Source organism: Prunus avium, chromosome 5 (genome assembly GCF_965620075.1).
Source record: "Prunus avium chromosome 5, drPruAviu1.hap1.1, whole genome shotgun sequence".
Lineage (NCBI taxonomy): Eukaryota > Viridiplantae > Streptophyta > Magnoliopsida > Rosales > Rosaceae > Prunus > Prunus avium.
In genome coordinates, this window is record NC_142288.1 from 23,254,986 (window position 1) to 23,270,266 (window position 15,281).

Consider the following 15,281-nt stretch of genomic DNA (forward strand, 5'->3'; position numbering starts at 1 on the left):
TGGTAATTTTATTTCTGGGGGTAAAAGTAAAAAGATGAGGCATGGAAATCACTTTATTGAAAGAGTGCTTTTCCCTCACTTTTTTTGGGCTCATATAGATAGTGCCAACAGCAGAGCAGGTGTCAATTTTCAAACAGAGGAAAACTCACATGGGCTTTTGGCAGAGAACCAGCAAACCATAATTTCTCCAGTTTATTATTGAATGAAAGAGAGAGATTTCAAACCAGCAATGCTGAGTTTTCAGTTTGAGCCTGTGGGGGATGGTGATCAATCATAGGTAAGAAGATGCCACTGCAAGCTAGTGGTCTCTAGGTTCAGAAGTAGCTGGTGCTTGTTGACATTTTGTGATTCCCTATTGTTGGGTGTTTAAAATTAAACACCTACATTAAACAATCTAAGAGCAGATTAGCAATTATCAGCATCTTTTCCATTGTGCACAATTTAATTGTTGTAAAAGCAGACTCTATTCACACCAGGTGAATGCAGAAATAAACTCAATGCAGGATATATCTAGGTGCTTCCAATCTTGGTTATTTTATATTTAAAACACAAGTGTTACAACTTTTAAAGACAAACATTAGCTACCACAGTTGGGTTATATTATGATTCCCAACCTCTAAAACCTAGGTCACCAGGGATGATGCCTTGTAGTAGTTGTGAAAGGCTTCAACTCCCAGATTGGTGATATATCTACATATATGCACACCATATTTTAAAATCCTAATAAAGTGATGTAATACAATCCATAAATAGGAATAGATCTTATTCATGACCATTTTAAATAACAGTTGACAGAATTCTTGGTATATCTCCATCAGTTGACATAAATGAAGGGAAACTTCAGGCTTATATGAAACTTCATAAGCCATCCACATTTCATACAACTTGCAGTCCATCCAAAAATGGACTGGTCATTCAATCAATACATACATATATGTACCTATAAAATAGATGCAAATTTATTTTGAAAGCTTGTCGAGCTGTGAATCCATGAACTCGGAGATGGCTTCAAGAAATGCAGCTTCACTCATTCCAGGGAGCAAGGAATCCTGAGCTTCATGCACAATCTCCTCAATCACTGATTCTTTGTTTATATTTTCTCTACACATGAGGCTCCCAATAGCAAAGGGGGTGAGACCTCTCTCTACCCCTTTCTTCAGAAGCATAGTGGAGATACGGAGCGTGCGGGCACTCTCAATAGGAATATCCCACCCATAAAACTTCAGAAGTGCAATATCTTGTTCAGCATCTAAAGAATTTATGTACTCAATGGTGTCAAGAGAATAAGGCAGGCGAGCTTGTGGCCAATAAAGCCAATCAAATGTGCAATCTTCAAACTGCAGACAGAGGAAAGAAAGGTTATCAGTTAAAGAATAAAAAACCCAAATCAAACCTATATGATCGAAAACATGGTGAGAAAAAACAGGTGTACGGAAATCATTCTGGCAGGTAAACACCAACCAACAAAATTCATAAACACATAGCTCCAACTATTTAGATGTAAGATAAGATAAAAGAATATAAGACCACCCTAGTTTAAGTTGAAAATTTATTAACCCATTAGACAGTCATTTTCAACCTAGATCCAACATGAACCCTATTGCACCCACATGGTGATTAAATGAACATCTGTGACTGGATGTTAGAATCTACAACAATAGCTTCATAATTCACAGAAAATTATGAAAAGAAGGCAATGGCAAGAACGATGGTGCAAACATCTAAGATATTTCTAAGATAGCAAAGCATGAAAGAAAGAACGCATTTACTTACATTCTCAGGTAGGCAGTATCCATGATCAATTGGAATGAGCACAGTCTGACCATCTTCCCCTTTTCTAAACAAAATATTCCCGGCATGCCTGTCGGCATTTGCCATTCTTAGATCAAACACACTAATCTTGTGCACCTCCTCCACGGGGAAACGACTAGGACCCATGTCCTCACAACTTCCATCATTCTTCATGAACATCTGCAATGACCCAATCTTAACATTCTTTAATGAGCCTTCATACCCTTTCGAATAATTAAAGCCTTTGTGCAAGCACCTAACCAAAACTGTAGGAGGCACGCCAGCAAAGCCAATAGCCTCGCTTGATAAGTTGCGAGGCCCGCCCTTGGGATGATCTAATATGTATGCTGCAACTTCCCTCAGGGCTCCTTCTCCCACCCTAGTTCCCCTTTTCAAACCTTCACCATCCGGAGATACGGCCAAGCCATGGGGATTGTTCACTGCATTAGGCTCCTCATCAATAGGCTTGAAAACAGAAATAAACTCTTGGGACGAATCTTGCATGAAATAAGTTCCTCCAGTCCCCTCGGAGGACCTTATAGGTTGATTGCCCTTCTGCAAACCATTAAATGTAGAGTTAAACATGTCCCATACATAAGAGGGAACTTTAACCTTCGGATTGACAATAATTGGTTCCAACAAGAAATCTGGATTTCGAAAAGCCGACTCCCAGGTTACAACTGGAACCCCCTCCGGTCGGTGGTTGGCTACTCCATTGACTCCTTCTCTTCTTTCATCAGAAACTGGTGCCACAACTGAAAGCTCCAAATCTTTCTCAAATTGTTTAGCTCTAACCTTTGCAGATTTCTGAACCACCAGGTGAATAACATCATCATTGTTCTTACAAATATCATCAATAAGCCTCTGGTCATCAAGCTTTTCACCGTTGCAGAAAAGTTCTTGATCCTCAGGATCATAACCTTTCCCATTTTTCAAAATCCGTTGCTTCAGGTACCCGACCTTTCGATGTCGATCAACATGGAAATCAAATTCCTTCCCACAAATGGTCTTAACAGTGATATGCAAAAGATCAGAAATTCTAAGAACCAAATGCAAAACATTCTCACCAGTGATACCATAGTCCTTAATGAGAGTATCGTTCCGGGCCAATTCCCTGCCTTCGAAAACAAGCTTCTGCTTCTTGACCACGAACCCATTGCATGTTTGGATCCTAAGCTTCACTGAAGCAATCGAATCCGACTCTAAAACACGCATGGGAATCACGGAGCCGGAAACCCTGAGATATAACACGATTGATTCGGTAGAAAAATGCCCCAGGTGGCTTTCGAAAAACCCAGCAGCAGAATTTACCGACTCTTTCCGAATCGGACTCAGAGCAACATCAGCAACAGACATTTTTCAAAGACTTCAACTTTTTCTTTCAAACCCCCCAAAATGAAAAAACCAGGACCTCTTTGTTTCTGTTGCCTACTGATATTCAAATTGGCCCTACACAATCAAGGCCCCTAGATCACATTGATCAAATACCCAGATGCTAAAAAACAAAACAAAAAACAAGACCCAATAACCAAAATCTGTACAGCAGATTGACAGAGCCAAACGAAAGGGAAAAAATCGAAAATTCCCAGAAAGAAATGAAATTGAAATAGAATTCCAAATCCCCGGGATTCAAGAGAAACCCTTTGCACGAACCAAGATGCCTAAATCAAAGAAAAATGTAAAAAGAAAATCCAACTTCTTCTTGAAGCTCCCACAAAGATTTCAACAATAAAAAAAACCAGTCTAATTCTGTAAATTGAAAAGTTGGGGTCTTGAAGATTAGAACACAATGGGAATTCTTCTAATTGAAAACGATTTTCGCAGGTAATGGAAAAACTCTCATAGAAAGAATTAGGGCAGAGAATTGCAATTTCGAGGAGAGAGTGGATTCTTACCTTACGGGAAAGAATCAAATGAAATGGGCAAAGGAAATGGGCTTAAATTGCATGACCAACAAGCGTGGCGATTAATTGCCGAGTAATTGAGCCGAGTTTTGTCATTTTCCCAGAATGGGATGTAAAAATTCAGGGTCTTCTAAAGCTCCCGCGATATTCTCCCCCGAGTTTTTCTGGTCCGAAAATTATGTCGTAGATAAGAGAGAGAGAGTGAAAGACTGAAGAAAAGCGAAGAGAGAGAGGAGGGGACGGCGTTATAGCCGTTGGCTTTATATAAATGGTTTGACCCAACGGCTATAACGGGAGGTGTTTCGTTTTTAAAATACGGAAGACGACGACGTTAACTGCTTTGTAACGGCCGTTTGTTTGTTCGTCATCGTGTGAGTGGGAGAGCATATTTAGGCGTATTTGAGTGAAGCTTCCCGGGAAAATTAAAAGGGGATTAAACACTAAAATGAGATTATTATCAATCAACTAATTAAAGATTCTATCTGAAATACGGGATTAAATCTTTTTCATTTGTTTTGTTTTGTAGGTTAAACTGTACTAAAAAAATCAACTTATATTAGATACATTATGTTAAGCACGAGATTTTGTGTGTGAAAATTCGACGTGCAATACGTTAATTTTTATTCTGATTAAACTTGTTTAAAATAGAGAGATTGAATAAGTCATGGATTAAGACTTGTTTATAGATAGGGAAACTAAGATAGGATATTTTAAAGATAGGCTTACCACCCCCAAAAAAGAAGAAGAATATTGTTACAGGTGTAAATTGTAATATCCAAATATTGTTACAGTTTTCTTTTCTTCTTTTTTGTTTTCTGGATTAACTAGCCCCTTGCCACACGCTCACGCGTGTGCCAATTGGTTTTTTGTTTTTTTTTTGTTTTTAGAATTAAGAAAAGAAAAAATGGGTAGTTATTTTTCATAAAAGTAGGATCCATTATGTGATTTTGTTTTTAAATTTAATTTTTAATTGTGAATTTACCATATTATCCTCATTTAATTAATAATTTCAATTCTTAATGTTTGAATTAACCAAGGGCATTTTCTGGTATTTTGAATGTTTTACCATTCTCTGCCTTTTGCTTTATATATACTAGCCTCTCTGCATGCGCTTACACGCCTGCGAGAAGCTTTTTAAAAGAAAAAATTAAATTTATTTTAGAATTAAAAAAGATAATGGGTAGTTGTGTTACATAAAAAGGATCCATTATATGATATTTCTTTTAATTTTAAATTTTTTTAATATGAAAAAGTGTAAATTTACCATATTATCCTCACTTAATTAATAATTTCAATTCTTAATGTTTGCATTAATCAATGGCATTTTTTGGTATTTTGAATGTTTCACCATTCTCTGTCTTTTGCTTTATATATATAGATATATAGATATAGATAAAATCACTTGTAAAAAATTAAGCCAAAAAGGCTTTAGTTATAAGTACATGAACCATGTTAACGTTAAATAATTCCAAAAACACTTGCATTAATATAAATATAAATATATATCAGAAAATTTTAAATTATAAGTTCTTTTTAAATTATATAAACAAAAAAAAGATGCCACGTACGTACACTAGTGCCAATACCCCAACAAAAAATATAATTTGAAATGAAGTGGTTGGTTTTTTGTATAATTGCTCCACATGTCCACTGCACTGCACACACACGTGTTTTTGTCATCAACATAAAGCTGAAGAATAAAGCATGCAGACCAATTTGTCTCCATCTACAGCTTAGCAATTTTGGTAAAAAGATTAAGGATTTAATAACAATTAATTAAAGTTAACTTATCAAATTGCACATGCATTGAGGTTCACCCCCCCTCCCCCCTCCTTTAATTATTTGTTTAATTATGTCCTTGTTAAATGTTAATTAAGCATTTGGGGTGAAGGACCAAGTTGATCTCCGTTGCACTCGAAAAGGGTCCCCAATCTACATTACATATCTGCAAAAGTAGTCGGCACTCTCTTCGTTTTTAATTTCAATCGTATCTTAATGTTTTATTTTGTCTCATATTTGCATATATTTAAACAATTTGTAGCCATTTTTATAAGTTAGAATGCAATAAAAAAGAATAAATATTCATTTAATTTGGCCTCTAAAGACTAAAGAGGTTCTTCCTCAAAAGATTTGGTAGAGTACATTGAACATGGGCTTTACTTTCCAATGAATGTATTGGAGTGGCTTTAAGCTGAGTTCATCATTAAAATCTGCTTATTTGGGGTGTAACTGACTTGATAAATCGAGCATAATTTGCACGCAATTTTACACAATACATTATGTTATTTTAAATTTTGAACAGATATGCGTTAGAGCAGTTAATTAGAACAATATATTCCATTTTTCATACCGGAATCCGGTTGCCCTATATAGTTAAGTTTGCATCACACTTAATATAAAACATATAATACTATTTTACTTGCTTAGTTTGATTTACTCTAATTTCAACCGTTCTGAATTTTCATCAAAAGATGTAAAAGCGATTTGTACACTTTGTTGTGCAAAGATTTTGTCCCTGAATTATAGAACATCATTATGACCTTTTCTTTTTCTAAATTTTTTTCTTTTTTGACAAAGGCAAATTGTAGTGGTTGCATTATTTTGATAAACAAGAAATTAAAATGAAAAAAATAATTAAAGGTGGTAGGACGACAATGCTTTCTAAGTCGTCCCATATCATTATATCATGGCCCTTCATGTGCAAGACAACCCTACAACCCATACTCATCATAAGCATACATAAATTTATATCAAAAGCAAGCTCAAAATGCCAATAATTATTGTACCAGGTATGAGTTGTAATTTTAGTTTTTCGGCAATAAAAAAAAATTCATAAACATAAATTATATGCCGAAAATTGCATTTGTAAAATAAAAAACAAAAAATAAACTGCAATTTGTTTATATAAATGGTAGAAAAAGGGGAGCTCATGGGAAGCCTTATGGGGACGTCCACACCATAGTCCTACTCATTAAAAACTAGCGCGAATGTAAAGTGTACAACCGACTTTCTCAGACGCTCCACCTCCTCTACAAGTGGCCGCTGTGGGTGGAAGACCGTTATGGTCGGCTAGCAGTCGGACACGTGATCACTCCAGATAGGCTGTGATTTATGAAACATTCTGCCCAATGCTTTGCGTTTCAATTTTCTAGTACGGTCGTACCCTCTGATTTCCTATTGAAGGAAAAAAAAATTAAAAAATTCAGATCAGTTAATAGATTATCACGTGACTTGCACATGATCGCAAAAGTCTCTATAATAATAAGTTATGCCATCCACATGAAGGAAACCAACTGAAGCTGATGTAGGATTACTAGGTATGGCTGAGAGTTATGCCACGCATTTAATAAGTCTTATTTTCTTTTTGGTTGATGAATGAGAAACTTCATTATATACAATTCAATAATATAATCAAAATATCAACATGACATCTAAGGTAGCAATAAACTACTATGCTTACTAAATCAAACAAAAGCTGCACTAAAATTACTGACCCACATCATCACAATTAAGCATAATCCCAAACAAAGCAACCCTAAAACAATCTAGGAGCCTAAATGAACCCTGCTATCACCATATGAAGAAGCGTCATCATAGCCACACCCACCATTGCATAAAATCTTGAAGTGACAAAATTCGTAAAGATATGGGGAAAACATGTTTTTTATTGATCTACATGCACATAAGAGCGAACAAATAAAACAAAACAACAATCTTGACAAAGAACAACTGGGTGATTTATAGCAAAGTCCGTCAAATACGATGTAGAAAAATTTAGAGAACAAGAGTAGTGTTAGATAACAGGTTTTATGAGAAGGATTTGATTGAGAACATAACCCAAAAGAGGTTATGGGAACTTCAATATGAGCATGGCTTAGAAGAATCACCATAATGGACTTCTTATACAAAAACCCCAGTGAATTTATTCACTAACTCAAAAGAAAAATGCAAGAAGAGAGGAAGGGAAGGAGGGCCAATGACGCTTCTTCCTCCTTCCCCTCTATTTTGTGTATTTGTGAATGGAGTCATATGTTAAGGTTCTTGATTGTTGAAGTCAAGTTTTCTCTAAATGTGATCTTTCTATATGTTTTTATTTCTATCTTTCTAATGTATAGATGAATGATATAGCAAGTTACTAAACTTACCCTATTGTGGAATTTTTTCATCTGGTGTACTTGCTACTCAATGTACGTAAAGTCCATCTGGAATGAAGAAAAGGAGAAGACGAGGTTTACGTACATCTAGGATGAAGAATTGGAGAAGACGAGGTAAGAAAGTTGAGAATGATGGAGGACTTGTTGAGGAGGTACTTCCAATTAGGTTTCCTAAGACATCAATGCCTAGAGTGATGAGGGATCATGTTGATAAATTCACGGATGAAATACCTCATATTTCGAAGATGTGGGCTTTTGCGAAAGGGATGTTTTTATGTCAAGAGCAGAGAGAGATGCTTTGTAAATTGGAAAGCCAGGCTCGAATGGTTTAAGAGTGAATGGTGGGGAATGAGTTAGAAGCACTTGTATTATGCTTCATGTTATGTTGTTTTGTTTGTGTGTACTCCAAAGGCTATAATCATCTTGTGAACTTGTAACGGAGAGCTTATAGTTATATACAATCACAACTCACCAAACATCACAAACTAATCATAAATCACTAATCACATCATACAAATATGAATTAATGGTAAAGCTTATTTAGATATTCAAGTCTTATATAGATTTTGTGCGATTTTATTTTCTCTAATTTTTTTTTGTTTTTGTTAGTTCTTCAGTTGTATGTACTTTTGTTTAGTCCTTAATGTCATAAAAATCATATAAAAAATCCAAAAACATTTTGCTTTTTTATTCTTGAGTCATTTTAGTATGCCTTCCATAAGTCGATGATTACACTTGAATTCTATTTTGGTACATAGCTTTTAAGGATTGATATACATTATGTGAGTTTTAATTGTGATTCTAATGATTACCATGAGCTCACATATATGGAATAATGATTTTAGACTTCTATAATTATTTTTCTGATTTTTACTTTGAAAAAAGGCTATGTCTCGTAACGATCGTGGTGCTCTTTTCAGTGCATTTTTCTGGTTTGTAATTATTTTTTTAATGATAAAATAAGTAAAAGGATATAGAATAAAACATTCCAGAACATGGGCATGGGGTATACAAAACACATCCAGTATCGGAAATCAAGTGCATCCATCCAACCTATTCCTCAGCCATTTCATGAAGAAGCCAAGCAACATATAAAAGTTAAACAGGTGCCGACAGGTTGGATGGGTCCGATGGAAATTCCTCAGCCATCCATCCATCCATCCATCCAATTTTAATTTTTTTTAACAAAGATAGTATAGCCGTTCGGCTCTACTCGTGTTTCCCTAATTCTAATTCTTAACAAAGATAGTATAGCCGTTCGGCTCTACACGTGGTGCCAAGGCGCTAGGCAGGTCCTTTTTAATATATATAAATAGTATAGCCCCTCGGCTATCCCTGCTTTTCTAATTGTTTTTACAAGTCGGGTATAGCCGGGCGGCTATACCTATTTTTAGACGTGGGCGCCTAACCGCAGGGTACTCTTTCGTGTTTTAAATAAATCGTATAGCCGCGCGGCTGTACCCGGTTTTTTCCTTATTTGTTTAAAGAATGACATAACCTCGGGGCTATACTCGTTTTTAAAAATAGTATAGCTGCGCGGCTTTACCATATTTTACACGTGGCGCTTACCGCTAGGCAAGTCCTTTTTCATATATATAAAAACAGTATAGCCGGTCGGCTATACCCGATTTTATTTATTTATTAAATCGAGTATAGCCGGTCGGCTATACTGATTTTGACACGTGGGCACCTAATCGTTGGGCGGGTCCTGTTTTGTTTTTTATAAATAGTTTAGCCTATCGGCTATACCCCCTTTTTTTAATTTAAAAAAAAATATATCGTCGCACGGCTATACGCATTTTTACCTTTTTTATAAAAAAGGTATAGCCGGGCGGCTTTATCATATTTGTGGCGCTTAGCGCTAGGCAGGTCCTTTTTCTAATATTTATAAATTGTATAGCTGCTCGGCTATACTTATTTTGACACATGGGCAGCTGGCCGGGTCCTGATTTGTTTTTTTTAAATTGTATAGCCGCGCGGCGATACCTCCTTTTTTTAATTTAAAAAAAAATAATATGGCCGCAAGACTACGCGTTTTTACTTAATTTTTTTTTTAAAATAGTATAGCCAGCCAGCATTACCATATTTAACACGTGGCGCTTAGCGCTAGGTGGATCCTTTTTCCAATATATATATATAAATAGTATAGCCGGGCGGCTATACCTATTTTGATCACTGGGCCGGTCCTCTTTTGTTTTTTTTAAAATAGTATAGCCGCTCGGCTATACGGGGCTCGATTTTTTATAAAAAAAGATACAGGTGTACGGAAATCATTCTGGCAGGTAAAGAAAGAGCACCAACCAACAAAATTCATAAAAACACAGCTCCAACCACTTAGATGTAAAGATAAGATCAAAGAATAAAAGACCACCCTAGTTTAAGTTGAACACTTCAACCTAGATCCAACATGAATCCTATTGCACCCACATGGATATTAAATGAACATCTGTGACTGGATGTTAGAATCTACAACCATAGCTTCATAATTCACAGAAAATTATGAAAAGAAGGCAATGGCAAGAACGATGGTGTGCAAACATTTAGATATTTCTAAGATAGCAAAGCATGAAAACAAGAACGCATTTACTAAATATTTCTAAACAAAATATTCCCGGCATGCCTGTCGGCATTTGCCATTCTTAGATCAAACACACTAATCCTGTGCAACTCCTCCACGGGGAAACGACTAGGACCCATGTCCTTACAACTTCCATCATTCTTCATGAACATCTGCAATGACCCAATCTTAACATTCTTTAATGAGCCTTCATACCCTTTTGAATAATTAAAGCCTCTGTGCAAGCACCTAACCAAAACTGTAGGAGGCACGCCAGCAAAGCCAATAGCCCTTTGGGATGATCTACTATGTATGCTGCAACTTCCCTCAGGGCTCCTTCTCCCACCCTTGTTCTCCTTTTCAAACCTCACCATCCTGAGATACGGCCAAGCCATGGGGGTTGTTCACTGCATTAGGCTTGGGATGATCCAATACGTATTGTGTTGCTTAATAAAAAGAAAGCCCATGCATTTATAGCCCATTTAAAGCCTCTCAGGCAAGCATTTAAGCCCATGGTTTAGAACCCAAGGTTGCGACTTTCAACTCATTTAACTGCCCCTTTACCCGCCAAAACCCTCGTCTCTGACCAGACTCTAAAACAATGGCGATCAATCTTCTTCTTGTTTCTTTGCTCTGCGTTCTCATCTCAACCGTTGTTTCACAGCCTGGCTCTCCTCCGTTTCCTCAAGAACTCATCAATGCCATCATCAGCCCCACTCCTTCACCTTCTTCTTCTTCAATCCCTCCAACCCCAACACCCTCAATCCCACAGACTCCTCTTGTCCCTGCTCTCTTTGTCATCGGCGACTCCTCTGTCGACTGTGGCAACAACAATTTCCTCGGAACTTTCGCTCGTGCTGACCACCTTCCCTACGGTCGAGACTTCGATACCCACCAACCCACTGGGAGGTTCTGTAATGGCAGAATCCCTGTTGATTATCTTGGTAAATGTTGCTTCTTTAAACACCCTTTTCTTGCTCTGATGGGTTGTTTCTGTGTTCTTGGTTCATTTCATGTCGATGATTTTTCTGATTGGCTCTTTTTGTCTTTCACGTCAGAATTCTTGTTTAATTTTCCAAGAAATGTAGAGGTTCAGTGAAGCCTTTGGTTTTCTTGGGACCCCCAAAATGGAAGAAATCTAAAGTTCACGGATTTTACCAACCAATTTCTTCATTTCTTGAAGGATTGAGTTCTGAATGTGTTTTCTTGAACCAGAATTCAGGATAAAATCTAAATTTTGAATGTTGAGAATCTGTGGCATGTTTCTTTCAATGGCATGTGTGTTTGATGAAACTGGCTTAGTTATTAAACTTTTTCTCATAAGGTTTTTTTGTGTGGAATTTTCTATCAGCACTTCGTCTCGGGCTGCCTTTTGTACCGAGTTATCTTGGGCAGAATGGAAGAGTGGAAGGTATGATTCAGGGATTGAATTATGCATCAGCTGGTGCTGGAATCATATTCACCAGTGGTTCGGAATTGGTATGTTTCAAATTTTCCCCTTGGTTGATTGATAATATTGCACCAGAAAGTAACAGAAATGTATTAATTTTGATATTGAACCAGAAGGCTTTTAAGCCTTTCAAGTGCTGTTAGCTTTGCAATATAAGCTCTTCATTTAATATGGTTTGATTGGGTATTTAAGGCTTCTTGATTTTGAATGACTTCGACTCTGCTGGGCTATTCCAACTATCAACCATTACTGATGTAAAATTTTCTACAGGGTCAACATGTTTCCTTCACCCAGCAAGTTCAGCAGTTTACAGATACCTACCAGCAGTTTATATTAAGTTTGGGCGAGCAAGCTGCTATTGATCTCATCTCGAATTCAGTGCTGTACATTTCAATTGGAATCAATGACTATATACATTACTATTTGCGTAATGTATCTAACGTGCAAAATCTGTATCTACCGTGGAGTTTCAATCAGTTTTTAGCATCTACATTGAGGCAGGAAATTAAGGTGATCTCCTAACCTTACTGATTTAACATATTCTTGTCTTTATATAATGATGGCTTCTAAAATAGCTTCCCAATTTGGAGTCTAACTGATTACTTAGAGATCTTGGTTTACTTTGATGGTGCAGAACTTGTACAGCATAAATGTCATGAAGGTGGTTGTGACGGGGCTGGCACCTATAGGCTGCGCTCCTCACTACTTATCTCAGTACAGAATGAAGGATGGACAGTGTGTTGAGGAGATAAACAACACGGTGATGGAGTTCAACTTTGTGATGAGGTATATGATTGAGGAGCTACGCGAAGAGCTTCCTAATTCCAACATCATTTTCTGTGATGTGTTTGAAGGTTCGATGGATATAATAAAAAACTCTGAACATCATGGTGAGAGGTTTTCTAAATTTATTTTTCCCCAGTTACCAAATCTGTTAGTGGTGTCCACATCTAATGCAGTGTGAATTATGATCATGTTCAGGTTTGAATGCCACAGCTGATGCTTGCTGTGGGTTGGGGGAGTACAAGGGTTTTGTCATGTGCTTATCACCAGAAATGGCTTGCAGTAATGCTTCTAACCATATCTGGTGGGATCAATTCCATCCAACTGATGCAGTCAATGCCATCCTGGCTGATAATGTGTGGAATGGCCTGCACACAAAAATGTGCTATCCCATGAACTTGGAGGAAATGGTAGCGTTTGACTCCTAAAGATTGGATGGAGAATCTGAGGAAATAGTTGTTTGCTATATAAACAGAGATTTGACGGAGAAGACTAAAGCGTATCATGCAAGCATGTCACCCCTGCTTGGAAACATGACTGAGATTGTGAATTTGATGTTACATTTCACTATAGAGGTGACATTGCCAAATTGTTGGCTGACGTCTGTTGGCAACTAAAAGTGCATTGTAATTTTGTGTTTTTCTGGTTTATGCAATGAGATCCAATTTAGAGGTAGTTGCTAGTTTCATCTTCAATGTCTCGTCTCAGCACAAAACTAGGAAAAGCACTTGTGATATCCCTGCAATGAGTATCAACTTCAATTTAGCTTGTGTTGATCATAAATTTACAGGATGGCAACCAAAATGAAATTGAAAAATAGATATTGTTGAGTTTTTTTTATCTGGTACAAATCGTTTTGAGGTTTTCACTGGTTGATATGTGTCAAGTATCAGATGAAAAACAGAAGGCTAGGACTATAAGCAAAAGAGGAATTACTTCAGGTATGGAACTGTCATGTTCTTCAATAAGGACGGATTTCGATCCACGAGTTCCCTCCACTCTTCCAGATCAATCTTTCCGTCTCCATTTAAATCTGCTTCCTCAAATGTCTATGGAGTTTGAAAGCAAAAGATGTACTCAGTTGATACATGACCAGGCGGATTACATGTAGCACCATCTTGCATGCCTTACCTTATCAATAATGGCTTCCACAATGTCATCAGAGAGGATCAAGTCTGACTCCTTCAGAAGCGCCAAAACCATCTCTTTCACCTTCAAACACTACTTCAATTAAATGCTTGGATTTGAAATAAGCTGTAATGGATCTTCTCAAGGTGTCTATGTTAATCATTGCGTTAAAAAAATAATGATTGCCTCTGTTTAGGACATGACAAGAACTAGGATTTGAAAGTGACTCTTTACCTCTTCACGTTCGATGAAGCCCGTCTGCCATATATCGTATAACTGAAATGCAACTGCCACATACTCTCTCAAAGTTTTAGTATAATCTTTACACATATAAGCAGGTTCAAATAAAAATGTACAGGATTGCTTACATGCAGCTTTTTCTGCTTGGGGTGCTTCTGGGTGGAAAACACTTAGACATCGAATAAACTCTTCAAATTCTATTACCCCGTCATGTTTCGAGTCAAACATATAGAAGATCTATTAGGATAAGCAAGGTCAAGATAAGTTGTCCCAAAAAAACCAAACAGAATGTTAGAATGGCAGTAAAAAAGATCAGCATTCCAAATTTTAAAGAAAAGCTACAAGTTACAATTTAAGTGTTACTTTCTTTCCCAAGTGCCAAAAAACTCAAAACCAACTTCAGGAAGCTCACCCTATCTGCAAAGAGACTTTGTTTTTTGCTGTTCCTGAATAAACCTAGCTGAAACTCTTCCTGCAAACGAAGTGTAGAATAATAACATACCACCAAATAATAGCTTTATAATATGTTCAAGCTTCATGTATCGATTCGAAACTAGAACTGATTTTTCAGTAATGGAACAGCAAGATGTTCAGCTACATGTAAACTTACTTTGCTTATATGCCCATCATCAACTATAGAACTGCTTAGCTTCCTGAACAACTCATACAGAGTTTTAATATCAGTTATCTTAACTGCAAAAACCAAAAATCTATGTTATCAGAGTCATGAGGCGAAACCTAAAACAGAAAAGTGCACCATAAAACAAGTAAATGAAAACAAAATGAAGCTTACAACATGTTTGAGCAGCAAGAACATCTGCGTTGTCACATTGAAGCCGCTGCTTCATGCAGACACAGCCCATCTAATCAATCTGTGTGAACAAATTGTCTTCTTTGAGGAGAATAAGTATATATATCATATCATAAGTGTTATCCAATAGAAGGTATATAGCTTTCAATGTGAAAGCCTGTTGGGTTTTTGTAGTTGCCTTTAAAATGGGCTAAGGTCACATTTTATAACGTCATAACCGTCACAATTGTTTGCACAACGAAGCATGTTCCAGCAGGACATTTTTTCCTATTGTTTCTCTCGGACCCTAGAAAAACTAGAAAAAGGTTTTACCTTCGAAACTTACTTTTTAAGCTAAGGTCAGGCGATCGCCAATGACTATTTGGATTATTTTGTTGGGGGAAGTCCCGAGTCTCGAATCCGAATTTAAATCTCATAAACAACAGTTGTTAGTCAAACGAAAAATTAAATAAATCTCAGGCTA

At 36.8% G+C, this 15,281-nt stretch overlaps 3 protein-coding genes across 5 annotated transcripts; 1 reads left to right on the top strand and 2 right to left on the bottom strand.

Moving 5' to 3' along the window:
• Window positions 1-732: 732 nt before the first annotated feature.
• On the bottom strand, window positions 733-3,942 carry LOC110769672 (phosphatidylinositol 4-kinase gamma-like protein). The gene is made up of 2 exons (XM_021973698.2): window positions 1,774-3,942; window positions 733-1,337 (listed from the first exon to the last, which is right to left on the bottom strand). The coding sequence occupies exons 1-2, from the start codon at window positions 3,145-3,147 to the stop codon at window positions 960-962; spliced, it is 1,752 nt and encodes a 583-aa protein (XP_021829390.1). The 5' UTR covers window positions 3,148-3,942; the 3' UTR covers window positions 733-959.
• A 6,446-nt stretch (window positions 3,943-10,388) lies between these two features.
• LOC110771746 (SGNH hydrolase-type esterase superfamily protein) lies at window positions 10,389-13,123 on the top strand. Its single transcript, XM_021976096.2, has 5 exons — window positions 10,389-11,350; window positions 11,758-11,885; window positions 12,127-12,366; window positions 12,491-12,746; window positions 12,838-13,123. The coding sequence occupies exons 1-5, from the start codon at window positions 11,008-11,010 to the stop codon at window positions 13,065-13,067; spliced, it is 1,197 nt and encodes a 398-aa protein (XP_021831788.1). The 5' UTR covers window positions 10,389-11,007; the 3' UTR covers window positions 13,068-13,123.
• A 21-nt stretch (window positions 13,124-13,144) lies between these two features.
• On the bottom strand, window positions 13,145-15,201 carry LOC110771747 (calcineurin B-like protein 7). Of its 3 annotated transcripts, none has more exons than XM_021976098.2 (8): window positions 14,801-15,190; window positions 14,618-14,700; window positions 14,420-14,479; window positions 14,136-14,244; window positions 14,002-14,054; window positions 13,771-13,860; window positions 13,576-13,688; window positions 13,149-13,378 (listed from the first exon to the last, which is right to left on the bottom strand). In XM_021976098.2, the coding sequence occupies exons 1-8, from the start codon at window positions 14,868-14,870 to the stop codon at window positions 13,306-13,308; spliced, it is 651 nt and encodes a 216-aa protein (XP_021831790.1). In that variant the 5' UTR covers window positions 14,871-15,190; the 3' UTR covers window positions 13,149-13,305. The 3 variants fall into 3 exon arrangements, with proteins under 3 accessions (XP_088109778.1, XP_021831790.1, XP_021831791.1); XM_021976099.2 differs by having other exon boundaries at window positions 13,157-13,378; window positions 13,771-13,851; window positions 14,801-15,179; XM_088253652.1 differs by having other exon boundaries at window positions 13,145-13,378; window positions 13,771-13,851; window positions 14,002-14,244; window positions 14,801-15,201.
• Between the last annotated feature and the right edge of the window lie 80 nt (window positions 15,202-15,281).